The sequence below is a fragment of the Lepidochelys kempii genome, chromosome 4 (genome assembly GCF_965140265.1).
Source record: "Lepidochelys kempii isolate rLepKem1 chromosome 4, rLepKem1.hap2, whole genome shotgun sequence".
NCBI lineage: Eukaryota > Metazoa > Chordata > Testudines > Cheloniidae > Lepidochelys > Lepidochelys kempii.
The window spans coordinates 138,799,635-138,815,926 of NC_133259.1; the positions used below are offsets into that span (position 1 = coordinate 138,799,635).

At 41.9% G+C, this 16,292-nt stretch overlaps 1 protein-coding gene across 12 annotated transcripts in view; it reads right to left on the reverse strand.

Annotated features, from left to right (window-relative positions):
* Positions 1-16,292, reverse strand: part of ZNF638 (zinc finger protein 638) — a 67,160-nt gene that overhangs the window by 27,255 nt on the left and 23,613 nt on the right. For 11 of the 12 annotated variants that reach the window (XR_012158791.1, XM_073343039.1, XM_073343037.1 and 8 more), the window contains 6 exons: positions 16,191-16,243; positions 13,638-13,769; positions 13,338-13,466; positions 12,758-12,799; positions 9,858-9,998; positions 2,449-2,574 (listed from right to left, as the gene is read on the reverse strand). Coding sequence is in view for 11 of the 12 variants with exons in the window: in XM_073343039.1 (XP_073199140.1) it covers positions 2,449-2,574; positions 9,858-9,998; positions 12,758-12,799; positions 13,338-13,466; positions 13,638-13,769; positions 16,191-16,243 (623 nt within the window). In the remaining variant the exon portion in view is untranslated. The remainder of the gene's footprint in view (positions 1-2,448; positions 2,575-9,857; positions 9,999-12,757; positions 12,800-13,337; positions 13,467-13,637; positions 13,770-16,190; positions 16,244-16,292) is intronic. The other variant, XM_073343044.1, reaches the window with a different exon arrangement.

Sequence of the window (16,292 nt, forward strand, 5' to 3'; positions counted from 1 at the left end):
CAGACAGGCTTGCATAGGGCGCTCCATGAGGAATAATTTTAGGCAGGCCTTTCTACCTTTCCGAGTCCGATTAGAGTAGCAGTGACATATGGCACATTGCTAAGGAATATATCCCTCTCCTACACAAAAAAGGCAATGGACTCTCTCTCATAAAGCAGCACTGAAGCATCACACGATGGGCAGGTTTTGAATCCAAGGGATTTCACTTCTGCCATATTGTGCAAACCCACATATAAGGGAATGGTGAAGGGTTCAGCCTAAGAACTAAATAATTGATTGAATAAGTTTTGTTTCTTGCCTAAAAGTAAGACGACTAACATTTAATTACTAGCAATACAAGTAACTAACACTAATAGCAGCACCGTGCACAGAGAAGCAGGCGGACACCGCAGGGATTCAGTCTCACTGCCTGATGCAGTAAGGAGGAACTGGGCCTGCTCTGCCTTTTATACCCTCAGGTGCAGGAGATGCAAGGACATCTAGGGCACAGGAATGGCCCCAACAGATATTACTAGCCAAAAGAATCGGATTGTGTGTGTATGAGGTGCATTCACACCAACAGTAGGATCCAAGTAGATTACAACTCAAAAAAGAATCCTTATTTACCCCAAGACAACCAAGAAGCACAATTTTTAAAAAATACTTAGAATCTGGCTGTTCACATGGATTATTCAAAGCATCATTCTGATTGACTCGTTAGCCTATGATGTCACTAGTGAACAATTGGGATTGCATGACTAAACAAAAAATTCCTACATCCCTGTTAAATGAGTGTGGGTAGGAGGAATGGAGAGAGGTTAAGGTGAGGACAAAAACAAAATTATAGGGAAATGTGCAGCTGGAAAGTGGGGGGGGGGGGGGAGATTAAGTTCTAAACTGATCCTTCTTTCTCCTAAATTGCTAAACTTTCATGTCAGCTGTACTTTGCAGTAATTTCAGCCATATTCAGTAATTTTCTCTTGTAAAAGATAAATTGGGAGCTGTTCAATACTTCTGTCATAACCACACAGCTAAGGGTAGCCTAGAATTCCTCCTTACCTGTAAGGAGTTAAGAAGCTCTAATAACCTGGTTGGCACCTGACCAAAAGGACCAATGGGGAAAGAAGATACTTTCAAATCTGGGGTGGCAAGTCTTTGTTTGTGCTCTTTGTTTTGTGTGTTCTCTGGGGAAGCAGAGAAGCATCTGGATAAGAAAATTCCTTCTCCTAAAACGAGTCTCAATATTGCAAAAAGAGTAAGTAAATAAGGCAAGGCGCATTAGATTATCTTTTGTTTTTAGCTTGTGAATTTTCCCTGTGCTAAAAAGGGAGGTTTATCCCTGTTTTTTTGCAACTTTAAAGTTTTGCCTAGAGGGGAATCCTCTGTGTTTTGAATCTGATTACCCTGTAAAGTTTCCTTACATCCTGATTTTACAGAGATGCTTCTTTTACTTTTTTTTCCTTTATAATAAAAGTTTGTTTTTTAAGAATCTGGTTTACATATTTGGTTGGTATATTATTCTCAAGCCTCCCCAGGAAAGGAGGTGCAGGGGCTTAGGGGGATATTTTAGGGAACAGGAACTCCAAGTGGTCCTTTTCCTGAATCTTTGTTTAACTCACTTGGTGATGGTAGCAGTACCCATCCAAGGACAAGGAAGGATGTGTGTGTTGGGGAAGTTTTTAACCTAAGCTGGTAGAAATAAGCTTAGGGGGTCTTTCATGTGGGTCCCCACATCTTTGCTCTAGAGTTCAGAGTGGGGAGGGAACCTCAACAACTCCAAAGTTCATTTTTATAAAATAAAGTAACTTAAGTGGCTGCTGGCCCACAAACTGATGCTCAAACAGTTGGTTGGGGTTTTTTAGGGGAGGAGGAGGAGGCTGAAAAAGGTCAGCAAACCTTAAAACTAAGCATTCTCAAAACCATAGGGAAAAGGTGCTTCTAACCATTTTTCTATTATTTTCCTCTTAACCCTTTGACAGAAGCTACTTTTAACAGAGGGAAGAGATTCCATAAACACAAAATTGATTTTAAAAGATATTCCAAAAAAATGGAAGAGCAAATTAAGCAGCAGTAATCTCAATATGCTATTGTAGGGTGCACATTAGTAGGTTGTTGGAACACTTCTCTAGTAGCTGGTTTCAGAGTAGCAGCCGTGTTAGTCTGTATTCGCAAAAAGAACAGGAGTACTTGTGGCACCTTAGAGACTAACAAATCTATTTGAGCATAAAGCTGTGGCTCACGAAAGATTATGCTCAAATTTGTTAAGTCTCTAAAGGTGCCATAAGTACTCCTTTTCTTCTCTAGTAGCTGTAGGCACTCAAACTTTGGATTTGAATCTCAGTGTACCTGAGGTACATGACTCCGAAGTAACGTGCACCAACAAGACTGGTGTTTACTTTTGTTTAGCAAAGGCTAGACAGCCCACAGAAGCAAAAAAAAGTTGTCTAACCAAAAAGACAATTGTCTTACCTCTGCAGGTTCTCTCCTTGGTGATAGCATACAAGTCAGCGTATTTTCACCCATGTTATATGGGTACTGTTTTAGGAAGCAGCACATTGATTTAGCTGAGTCAGGACTATCTAGCTGAAGAATTGCCTTTAAAAAAAATTATTAAAAAATGAGCAGATAGATTTATTTATTCTATTTTGAACACATAATTAACAAATAAAGCCAACACTTTTCAAAAGTAACAATAGTGGTTAGGTTTCAGAGTAACAGCCGTGTTAGTCTGTATTCGCAAAAAGAAAAGGAGGACTTGTGGCACCTTAGAGACTAACCAATTTATTAGAGCATAAGCTTTCGTGAGCTACAGCTCACTTCTTCAGATGCATATCGTGGAAACTGCAGCAGGCTTTATATATACACAGAGAATATGAAACAATACCTATTCCCACCCCACTGTCCTGCTGGTAATAGCTTATCTAAAGTGATTTCCAGCACAAATCCAGGTTCTCACACCCCTCCACCCCCCCACACAAATTCACTCTCCTGCTGGTGATAGCCCATCCAAAGTGATAACTCTTTACACAATGTGCATGACAATTAAGCTGGGCTATTTCCTGCATAAATCCAGGTTCTCACATCCCCCCCACCCCCATACACACACAAACTCTCTCTCCTGCTGGTAATAGCTCATCCAAACTGACCACTCTTCAAGTTAAAATCCAAGTTAAACCAGAACATCTGGGGGGGGGGGGTAGGAAAAAACAAGAGGAAACAGGCTACCTTGCATAATGACTTAGCCACTCCAAGTCTCTATTTAAGCCTAAATTAATAGTATCCAATTTGCAAATGAATTCCAATTCAGCAGTTTCTCGCTGGAGTCTGGATTTGAAGTTTTTTTGTTTTAAGATAGCGACCTTCATGTCTGTGATCGCGTGACCAGAGAGATTGAAGTGTTCTCCGACTGGTTTATGAATGTTATAATTCTTGACATCTGATTTGTGTCCATTTATTCTTTTACGTAGAGACTGTCCAGTTTGACCAATGTACATGGCAGAGGGGCATTGCTGGCACATGATGGCATATATGATGATGGCATACATGATGGCAGCATCACTTGCCCCATAACCTCAGCCATGCGGAACGCAATGCCATCCACAGCCTCAGAAACAACTCTGACATCATAATCAAAAAGGCTGACAAAGGAGGTGCTGTTGTCGTCATGAATAGGTCGGAATATGAACAAGAGGCTGCTCGGCAGCTCTCCAACACGAGTTTCTACAAGCCATTACCCTCTGATCCCACTGAGAGTTACCAAAAGCAACTACAGCATTTGCTCAAGAAACTTCCTGAAAAAGCACAAGATCAAATCCGCACAGACACACCCCTGGAACCCCGACCTGGGATATTCTATCTACTACCCAAGATCCATAAACCTGGAAATCCTGGGCGCCCCATCATCTCAGGCATTGGCACCCTGACAGCAGGATTGTCTGGCTATGTAGACTCCCTCCTCAGGCCCTACGCTACCAGCACTCCCAGCTACCTTCGAGACACCACTGACTTCCTGAGGAAACTACAATCCATCGGTGCTCTTCCTGATAACACCATCCTGGCCACTATGGATGTAGAAGCCCTCTACACCAACATTCCACACAAAGATGGACTACAAGCCGTCAAGAACACTATCCCCGATAATGTCACGGCTAACCTGGTGGCTGAACTTTGTGACTTTGTCCTTACCCATAACTACTTCACATTTGGGGACAATGTATACCTTCAGATCAGCGGCACTGCTATGGGTACCCGCATGGCACCACAGTATGCCAACATTTTTATGGCTGATTTAGAACAACGCTTCCTCAGCTCTCGTCCCCTAAAGCCCCTACTCTACTTGCGCTATATTGATGACATCTTCATCATCTGGACCCATGGAAAAGAAGCCCTGGAGGAATTCCACCATGATTTCAACAATTTCCATCCCACCACCAACCTCAGCCTGGTCCAGTCCACACAAGAGATCCACTTCCTGGACACTACAGTGCTAATAAACAATGGTCACATAAACACCACCCTATACCGGAAACCTACTGACCGCTATTCCTACCTGCATGCCTCCAGCTTTCACCCTGACCACACCACACGATCCATCGTCTACAGCCAAGCTCTGCGATACAACCGCATTTGCTCCAACCCCTCAGACAGAGACAAACACCTACAAGATCTCTGTCAAGCTTTCTTACAACTACAATACCCACCTGCAGAAGTAAAGAAACAGATTGATAGAGCCAGAAGAGTTCCCAGAAGTTACCTACTACAGGACAGGCCTAACAAAGAAAATAACAGAACGCCACTAGCCGTCACCTTCAGCCCCCAACTAAAACCCCTCCAATGCATCATCAAGGATCTACAACCTATCCTAAAGGATGACCCAACACTCTCACAAATCTTGGGAGACAGGCCAGTCCTTGCCTACAGACAGCCCCGCAACCTGAAGCAAATACTCACCAACAACCACATACCACACAACAGAACCACTAACCCAGGAACTTATCCTTGCAACAAAGCCCGTTGCCAACTGTGCCCACATATCTATTCAGGGGACACCATCACAGGGCCTAATAACATCAGCCACACTATCAGAGGCTCGTTCACCTGCACATCCACCAATGTGATATATGCCATCATGTGCCAGCAATGCCCCTCTGCCATGTACATTGGTCAAACTGGACAGTCTCTACGTAAAAGAATAAATGGACACAAATCAGATGTCAAGAATTATAACATTCATAAACCAGGTTTCAGAGGAACAGCCGTGTTAGTCTGTATTCGCAAAAAGAAAAGGAGTACTTGTGGCACCTTAGAGACTTCATAAACCAGTCGGAGAACACTTCAATCTCTCTGGTCACGCGATCACAGACATGAAGGTCGCTATCTTAAAACAAAAAAACTTCAAATCCAGACTCCAGCGAGAAACTGCTGAATTGGAATTCATTTGCAAATTGGATACTATTAATTTAGGCTTAAATAGAGACTTGGAGTGGCTAAGTCATTATGCAAGGTAGCCTGTTTCCTCTTGTTTTTTCCTACCCCCCCCCCCCCCAGACATTCTGGTTTAACTTGGATTTTAACTTGAAGAGTGGTCAGTTTGGATGAGCTATTACCAGCAGGAGAGAGAGTTTGTGTGTGTATGGGGGTGGGGGGGATGTGAGAACCTGGATTTATGCAGGAAATAGCCCAGCTTAATTGTCATGCACATTGTGTAAAGAGTTATCACTTTGGATGGACTATCACCAGCAGGAGAGTGAATTTGTGTGGGGGGGTGGAGGGTGAGAAAACCTGGATTTGTGCTGGAAATCACTTTAGATAAGCTATTACCAGCAGGACAGTGGGGTGGGAATAGGTATTATTTCATATTCTCTGTGTATATATAAAGCCTGCTGCAGTTTCCACGATATGCATCTGAAGAAGTGAGCTGTAGCTCACGAAAGCTTATGCTCTAATAAATTGGTTAGTCTCTAAGGTGCCACAAGTCCTCCTTTTCTTTTTGCGAATAGTGGTTAGGTTTGCTTTCCTTAGTTGAGAGCACTAACATAGGTTTACTAAAGTGACATTGCTATTGCATCTGGCTTATTTCCTCAGCTGTTCTGATATTTCAAGGACCTGTTCAACTTTTTTTAAAATTAACTTAAAAAAATAAAAAAGAAGGTAGGTGAGGTAATATTTTTCACTGGATCAACTTCTGTGGGTGAAAGAGAGAAGCTTTCGAGCTATACAGAGCTCTTCTTTAGATCTGGGAAAGCTACTCAGAATATCAGAACTAAATACAAGGTGAACTAACTGTTTAGCACAAATAGTTGAGGCATATTCTAAGAGACCATTCAAGGTGAAATGGTCCATTAACACCTCTGCAATCAAGAGACAAAAAGACAGGGGTTGGTGGGTTACAGATTGTTGTAATAAGCCATGAATCCAGTGTTTTTATTAAGACCATGATTAAGACCATCCCATTCCCTCTGGGGCACCTGGCACTGGCCACTGTCGGAAGCCAGGATACTAAGCTAGATGGACTTTTGGTCTGACCCAGTCTGACCATTCTTATGTTCTGTGTAAAAGGACAGCATTGCTCCCTGCCTCGGATATTTACAAGACAATGGACACCCCTCAGATACCCATCCCAAACCTATCCATTTAATTCTCACCCATAACAATTTTACGTTCAACAACAAACGCTTTGTCTAAATCATAGGAACAGCCGCAGATAGTAGGATGGCTCCCCAACATGCCAGCCTCTTCATGTATGTAATGTTGTAGCCAGGTTAGGCCCAGGATACTAGAAAGACATGGTGGGTGAGGTAATACCTTTTATTGAACCAGCTTCTTTTGACTGGTTTCAGAGTAACAGCCATGTTAGTCTGTATTCGCAAAAAGAAAAGGAGTACTTGTGGCACCTTAGAGACTAACCAGTTTATTTGAGCATGAGCTTTCGTGAGCTACAGCTCACTTCATCGGATGCATACCGTGGAAACTGCAGCAGACATCATATAGACACAGAGATCATGAAACAATACCTCCTCCCACCCCACGGTCCTGCTGGGTGGGAGGAGGTATTGTTTCATGATCTCTGTGTCTATATGATGTCTGCTGCAGTTTCCACGGCATGCATCCGATGAAGTGAGCTGTAGCTCACGAAAGCTCATGCTCAAATAAACTGGTTAGTCTCTAAGGTGCCACAAGTACTCCTTTTCTTTTTGCGAATACAGACTAACATGGCTGTTACTCTGAAACAGAAGAGAGTTGTCACTTTGGATGGGCTATTACCAGCAAGAGAGTGAGTTTGTGTGTGGGGGGGTGGAGGGTGAGAAAACCTGGATTTGTGCTGGAAATGGCCCACCTTGATGATCACTTTAGATAAGCTATTACCAGCAGGACAGTGGGGTGGGAGGAGGTATTGTTTCATGATCTCTGTGTGTATATAATGTCTGCTGCAGTTTCCATGGTATGCATCCGATGAAGTGAGCTGTAGCTCACGAAAGCTCATGCTCAAATAAATTGGTTAGTCTCTAAGGTGCCACAAGTATTCCTTTTCTTCTTTTGACTGAAGACACAAGCTTTCAAGCTACACAGAGTTCTTCCTCAGGTCTGGAAAAGGTACATAGAGAATTGTGTTTAGCTATGACACTCAGTACCTTTCCCAAACCTGAAGAGCTCTGTGTAGCTCAAACACTTGTCTTTTTCACCAGCAGAAGTTGGTTCATTAAAAGATATTACCTCACCCACCTCGTCTTTCTAACCTCTCCACAGACCACTTTGAGGAAGAATTTCTGAACAAACCACAACACCAAAGACATAGCTCAGAAACATTTGTGTTTTCATCCTCTGAATAGACGACCTAAACTCCCTCACAGATTTCAACCACAACGTCAACAATCACCACCCATCCATCAAACTCTCTCTAGAACACTCTCACATTAGCATCAACTTCCTAGACACCACAATCAGCTTCAAGAACAGAACCCTACAGAGAACTAAATACAAGAAGCCTACAGATCACTACATTTACCTTCACAGATTCAGTAACCACCCCAAACACAGAGAAATCAACTACAGCCAGGTACTCAGATACCACGGAATATGTTCCAAGAAGGAAGTCCAGAATACACACCTTAACACACTCAAAATCACCTTCACCAAACAAGGACACTGCACCAGAGAAGAAGATCACATCATGGAACAGGCCACTCAAATACCCAGAGAACCTGCTACAACATGGGGAAAAAAATCCTCTGTAAGCATATCCCTACGCTGTTACCTACCACCCCACACTGGAACATATAAAGGGTATCATTAAACAATTACAACCCATACTCGGAGCGACACACCCTGAAATAAATCTTTTCCAAACTTCCTCTTTTGGACTTGAAGCAACCCCTCAACCTTGCCACGCTCATCAGAAACAAGCTCTCACAGACCAAGACTCACCAAACCAAAGCAAAACCAGACCCTGCAACAACAGATGTAAAACCTGCACAAATATCTCCACTTCTACAATGATCAATACCCCCCGCCCCCAACACAACTGTCAAGATCCAGGGTCCTACACATAGAATCACAGAAAAGTAGGACCGGAAGGGACCAACAGCTCATCTAGTCCAGCCCGCTACACTGCCTATCACAACATGTGGCATATCTCATTCAGTGCCGTAAATACCCCAACAACTACTATGTGGGTAAAACCAGACAATCACTAAGCTCTCAAATGAACTTGCCCAAAAAAACGATGAAGACAAAAGCTCACTACCAACCTTGGGCGAACACTTTTCACCATACTATCAACTCTATAATCAGACCTCTAAGTCTTTGTCCTAAAAGGAAACCTGAACACCACCTTCAAAAGAAGAGCCTGGGAGCTTAAATTTATAATTTTGCTAAACATTAAAAATCACGGTCTCAGGCCATGTCCATGCTACATACTCACTCTGATATAACTACGTCGCTCAAGGGTGTGAAAAATCCACACACCTGAGTGACGTAATTATACCAGCGCAAATATTTGTAATAAAAAATAAATATGAAGTGAGCACTGTACACTTTGCATTCTGTGTTGTAATTGAAATAAATATATTTGAAAATGTAGAATCATAGAATATCAGGGTTGGAAGGGACCTCAGGAGGTCATCTAATCCAACCCCCTGCTCAAAGCTGGAAAACATCCAAAGGTATTTAAATAAATTGTATTCTATTATTGTTTAACAGCACGATTAATTTTTTTAATTGCACAATTAATCGCTTGACAGCCCTAATTAAAACAACAAGAGACTTAAATAAGAAAAGAAAATGTTTCATACTACTGATTAGAGTAGCAGCTGTTTTAGTAATTTTAAAAAATAAAAAAATGTAAAATTAAATATAAAAATAAAATACACAAACAAAAAAACCAAAAATGTCAAAATCAAAACTTTTTGTTTAGAAAAAACAAAATAATTGGCTGTCTAAACCATTTTTCAAAATTTTAATTCTGTGGGAAATTCTAAAAAAAATCCATCTTTTGTTCCGAAACAGAAGAAAAGTTTCCAAAATTTTGGAATTTCCCTGTGGAATGGGAAATTTGGGTTTCTACCAGCTTTAACCTCTAATTTCCCATTATCAAAGGCACATATTTTGGTGGCCGTCTTTCTTGATAACTCAATTCCTTTCTCTTCCAAGCCTATTGAAACTATTCCTGAACCAGCTGGAGTAGGTAGCAGCATATACCATTCCCTTTCTCTCCGACGCAAGAAGTACTTGTTCATAGCAACAATAGTCAAAATCAAGGACCCAAATTTTAATCTTTAATCTCTTGAATAGCAGCATACGTTGCTAATGAGAGATTATCCGTCAGATCATTAAAAAAAATTAAGGGTCTCACCACATCAAGATTAAAATTATATATTTACCTTCTTTTTATTCTTCAACACAACATAGTGATCCACCTTCCCAAATCGAAGTCCCACGCAAACTACTTCAAGTTCTGTGTATCCATCATCTGGTAAATTACCAAGATGCACAAACTGATTATATAAAGTTTCTGTATTTACCTAAAAGAAAAGCACAAAGACTGAAATTCAGAAATATTGTATTTAACTGGTAAATACAGTAAAATTACTGTGAAAATCCTGTCATATCTGAAGACAAAAAATATTCATATCTATCCTTTTACTCTGAGCTCATATTCAATTTAGAATATTCAGTGAACCACAGCATGACTTCTATAAGAGTACTCCAGAAGAATTCCTCCTTCATCCTTTAACTCAGAGGTGGGCAAACTACAGCCCACCGGCCCCTCCTGCCTGGCCCCTGAGCTCCTGGCCCAGGAGGCTCGCCCCCAGCCCCTCCCCCACTATCCCTCTCCCCCGCAGCCTCAGCTCACTGAGCCACTGCTGCAGCAGGGCTGTGAGCTCCTGGGGCAGGGCAGCTGCAGAGTCCGCAGCTGCAGACCTGGCGCTCTGTGCTGCACGGTGCGTGGCTGGCTCCAGCCAGATGGTGCAGCTGCCTGTCCTGGTGCAGCCGCACTGCCAGCCACCAGTGCTCCAGGCAGTGCGGTAAGGGGGCAGGGAGCAGTTGGACAGACAGCAGGGGAGTTCGGGGGATGGTCAGGGGCCGGGGGTGTGGATGGGGTCAGGGTGGTCAGAGGGCAGGGAACAGGGGTTGAATGGGGACAGGGGTCCCAGGAGGGGGGCAGTAGGGGAAAGGGACCAGGAAGGGTGGATGGGATAGGGGTCCTGGGGGTGGGGGGGGGCAGTCAGGAATGAGAGGAGGGGTTGGATTGGGGTGGCAGGAGGCTGTCAGGGGTGGGGGTTCTGGGGGCAGTCAGGGGACAGGGAGCAGGAGGGGTGGATGGGGTAGGGGTCCTGGGGGTGGGGGAGGCAGTCAGGAATGAGAGGAGGGGTTGGATGGGGGTGGCAGGAGGCTGTCAGGGGTGGGGGTTCCGGGGACAGTCAGGGGACAGGGAGCAGGAGGGGTGGATGGGGTAGGTCAATCAGGAATGAGAGGAGGGGTTGGATGGGGTGGTGGGGGGCAGTTAGGGGTGGTCAGGGGATAGGGGGGAGAAAGGGGGAAGGGCTCCCGGGGTGCCATCAGGGAACGCGGGGGGATGGGGGGGTTGGAGGGGGAAGGAGGTCAAATAGGGGGCGGGGACCATGCCACGCCTGGCTGTTTCGGGAGGCACAGCCTCCCCTTACCAGCACTCCATACCATTTCAGAAACCCGATGCGGCCCTCAGGCCAAAAAGTTTGCCTGCCCCTGCTTTAACTGCTCAAGTTTTCAGAATTTCAACTTTGGTATACAAGGCCACATCCCAAAACAGTAAGAACTTCTCGCTCCTTCAGAAAAAAAAAAAAAACACACTTACAGCCTGTCACCAACTCTTGGCTGGAAAGGGATTTTATTTCTTGGGCAAATAAACCTGTGTGTCTTCTGGTATTTCTTTGTCTTTGAACCATTGTTCTTCAACAGTAAAATGTGGGCTTAATCTGAAGTCTGAGTTCCAACCTGTCTAAACCAAACTTCCTCCTTCTCAAGGTTCGTGCCTAAAGACTGCCAAGACCTTTCTTTGATGTGGGAAATTATTATTTTAGGAACTGTCCCATGTTAAAGCAAAACAGAGGATTCCTCCTATTCAAAGATTAATATATAACAAATAGGGAGCTGAACATCTGGTAAAGAGAGGAAGATTGATCCAACTACTGGTCAGAATGCTCAAAAGGTTTCTGTCTGCTGCATACATGGAGTCAGATGCACAAATTTTAGTAGATTACTGTAATGAAATGGGAATTTTCTGTAGTGTTTTATTAATTCTATGTGTACCTCAGTTTCCCCTTTCCACTGGGGGACAGGGAGGATTAAGTTTGCTCTTAAGGCCAACTAAGAGACATAGGCATGTGGGGATCGTCTCCCTGTCTGGGTGGAATGAAGAGCCATAAAGAAACCCAGATCAACAATGGGACCAGAGAGACAATGAAAGTACCAAATACTCAGATTTTCCTGTACCTCTCAGCAGGGAAGCTGAGCAGAGACCCCAGCTTGAGAACAAGGACTGGAAGCTGCAAAGCAGGGGCTTAAGAGTCAGCTTCTGAAAGATGCTTGGAGCTCTCTCTCACCTAGGAATTCACTAAGGAAGGAAGTCGGAGAGATAGAGACAGAGCCTAAAAATGGAATTTACTACAGCATGGCTGGTGCTCTGGGCTAACCAAAATGGACTATGCTTTAACCTTCACTTCTCTATACTAACCTAAGGACATACTATACTGCCTTCCAGTTGACTAATAAATCCTACTGTTTTGAAAGCTCTGTATGAGCGTCACTGTAAATACTTGGTGAAGTGCATTAACCCCTGAATAGTGTATAAGTCTCTATCAAGAGTCCATCTCAGTTGGACTCACTGAGCTACAATGGCTGGCAGTTATAGAGCTTTATTAAAGTTGAGGGAGGGCAAGTGTGTGGAGAGAGAGAGAATAGGAGGCTCTCCCAGGACTCCTATTAAATGCTTATCACCTGCACTCATCCATAGTGTGTATCTAAATAAAATGTATGCTTACTCAGTCCACTTCTTGCTTCTTGTTAGTCTATGAGCTGTCCTACTGAATTCTAATTGAATAAAAAGTGTAGTAATAAAGAAGTGTCTTCTGTTTCTAATGTTAATTTTTAATATTTTTATTTAATGGAATGCAACATTTACATAAAATTTTATTAAATTTTGATAGCACTCAGTGTAGCAGCTACAATCCCAAATTATAAAAATGTAGAAGTTAGCAAATGGCTAAATTACTGACCAATTTTTTAAAAGTCTCTAACTTACCTTCGAGTTGGCATCTTTAATCATAGCAGTAAATATAGCTTCCTAGAAAGAAGAGACAGGGCGTTAAGGTTCTGAACTTTAGAAGTTGGTTGGTATGGCTGCATGTAATTGGAAGGCACAGCATCCCACTACTCCTACCAATAATATATCGAAACAGAACCTGAAAAGTTAAGGTTCGTGGCAACCTTTCCAAAGTTCATGAGTTTGGTATTGCCAACCTCTCTCTAAAATTACTTTCATTATGATCTTCACATTCTCTTTGCCAAACAAAAATTCTGTCTACAACTGTATTCACTAAAATACTTGCTAATGAAAATAGAAACACTAGGAAAGTAGTAGAGTTGAGTTTCAAAATAGGATATACCCAGAGGGTTATAGAGAACCTATATTATGTGCCCAGGAAAGAGAGGAGGCAGGGCGTACAATCAACATAACAATAACTTGAAACAGCAGGGCCCTAATGGATATTAAACAGAGAGCAGTAGTCTAGACTGGCAGAGAGGTACTATAAAAATGGATGTTGAGTAACTGCAGTCACCTGAAATAGAAAAAAAAATTGCTTCATATTCCATTTGCTTACCTCATCTTTTATATTCTTGTATTCCGGCGCCATACTAATGCAAAGCTGATTTCCATCCACTGACATTGGGAAGCAAGTATAAAATTTAACCATGGAATCTGCAGATTTTTGATTTATTTCCAGATATGCCTTTTAAAACAAAAAAAAGTCTAAGTGGCCTCGCAAAGCACAATAAAAAAGGAAGAACTACTGTGTCCCCTTTAAGTTATTTCAACATCTGAACTTGTTACAAATTTCTTTGAGAGCTTCTTTAGGTGATACTATGCCAGAAAACTTTTTTCTAAATACCAATTACAATACCTTTTTATGAGAAGACAAAATTAAAACATCTTTCAGTCCTCCAAATGGCTTTGTTAGGTTGGAAACTTCCTCAACAGAATATCCTTTATCAGGTAAGTTTGAAATAAGCACAACACATATGTCATCAAGTTCCTGCAAACAAAGGAAGGTACAGATTTTCATTAATTCTTGCTTCTACTCTAAACCAACTGTCAGTCAGCCTTTCTGTATTTAATTCTTATTGTTTATCTTAAAAGTGCATGTATTATTCTCAGATAAAAACGACATTAAACTGGAGTTAAATTGGAATACATAGCAGATATTTCAGAATAAAATTATGCTGATGCTGTAATTATCTCAAAAGCAAGCATTACAAACCCAGAAAAATCAGAATTAAGATTAAATTCAAATATGTTAGTGTATGGAAACACACAGAGCACCCAAATCACCTTTACTCTGCCCTGTATTGATGCCATGTAATAGCCATGATTAGTGCATAGTAAGGCCTTCAGTTCCAGATTAGATTAAATCAATTTCTGAATACATACTAGATTTTTCCTGAATTTCCTGGGTTTGTAATGCTTGTTTCTGGAATCATTTCAGCATTCCTGTAATGATTTATGAACTTCATCTTTGTGTTTTTTCTTAAATGTTACTAGATACTTCTAACGATTATGAAGATATGTAGCACTGACCCCAAACCTTTATTATTATTATTATTTTAAAATTTTTAGGGCCAGATGCACCAGGACACACTGGCTGCTTTGTGTCACTCTGGAACAGCACAAGGCAGCCAGTGTACTAGCCAGTTCCCCCCAGCTCCTGACCTCCACACAGGCATACACACATCCCAGTTTTCTCTTCTCTCCCTTCCCACAAATGTCCTTGCACACCATCCACAAATAGCCTCCCTCCTCTTATTTTTTCTTCCCTTTTTATAGAGCAGATATGAGTAGTTTTTAAAAAGTAATGTTTAGGATTATCAGTCATTTTTTACAATTATTCTTCACAAAACTTCTTCTTCAGAATGAGCCAATGAACAATATTCTTCTACATAGATTTCCACAAACTACTCTCTTTCAAAATGGCTGCCAATTCCAACAGTTCTCAATTAATGTGAGCTACAGGATTGTTATTAGCAGAATGACCTTCATATTGGCCACTGCCTCCTAGTTCCAAATGAGACTGAGCCAAGCTGCCCCAAGGAAGATGGTGGGTAGCATGACACCATCTTCAGCCCCTGCAGAAGGAGAGGCTCTCCGTTATGAAGAGCAAAAAAGAACCATTAATCCTAAAACAAAATCTTGATATCTAGACAATGCACAAGATTTTATGTGAGGGGTTAACTGTAGGGAAATTTGAAGGGTCTATGTTCTTCCACTATTAAGATAATTTGTTACAGAAAAATGGCCTGACACAGGATGCTGAATTTCTCAAAAGACCCATTTAATGAATTTAAACTGAATTTAATTAGCCGATTTACTTGTAATTTCTCAGAAAATTCATTGTGCTACAGAATTCATCAACTACTACAATTTTCAAGAGAATATACTCTATTCGTCATAAAAAACAAAGTGGTTAAATTCCTGCTTTAAGAGTAAAACTCAACTCATCCTTAACTATGGATATGAGAGTGGCATTGCTATAATTTGTTAAGACTGCCAGTGTGCGCTCAGGGCACTGACCCACCCTAAGGAATTTACACTCTAGCATGGTTGGTCAAAGAATATTAAGTCAAACAATGTGGTAAGTCAGAGGGTCTTTATAATGAGGTGACGGCATCATATTACTGACATGACAGGTTTCAGAGTAACAGCCTTGTCAGTCTGTATTCGCAAAAAGAAAAGGAGTACTTGTGGCACCTTAGAGACTAACCAATTTATTTGAGCATAATTGGTTAGTCTCTAAGGTGCCACAAGTTCTCTTTTCTTTTTGCGATTACTGACATGAGTTAACATTTGTGGGCATCACGTAAGCAGTGAGTTTTAGAGAGGGGACTGGACTGAAGAGGGTGGCTGTCTAGAGCAATAAGGATGGGGGCTGGCGAGGGAGTTCCTGATAAGGAGAAGGGCATGCAAGAGGGCACAAAAATGAGAACATGCTCTATAGAAGTTCTCAGGCTCTGGTCTGTAGACCACCAGCAGATACATGGAAGCTTTCCTGTTGGTCTACAGAATTAAACTTTTGAGAACTAAGGTGGAGCAGGGAAAGAGTTGCAGGAAAAGTGGCTCATAAGAAAGTCTCTCCCTTTCAAAGTGGACTGCAGAATGAAGAATTGGAGACTCATTGCTCTGTAACCTATATACATATTGAGAAAGACCAAGAACATAACACTGATTGTAAAAATTACTCTCATTTACACATCTGCTTCTCTCACAGGACCATACAATTCTGGGGAAAGAAGATGTGAAATCTGCAGAAGTTTCTTTGCTGGCCCTATATATATATTATAAATATAAACGGAAGACCTGAGATTCTGGTAAGGTCTATATAGGTATCTTTCACCAACACTGAATTCGTACTTGGAAAATATTTACAGATTCAAATAATTTTGGTTTGAATGTGAAACCTGACCTTGCTAGCTGACTCAGTTGGTTCTTCGCTCTTTGTAGTCTCTCCAGTAGCTTCTGGGGGGGGAAAAGGGAGTAGGCGGGGGGATGATTAGGTTAGTATATC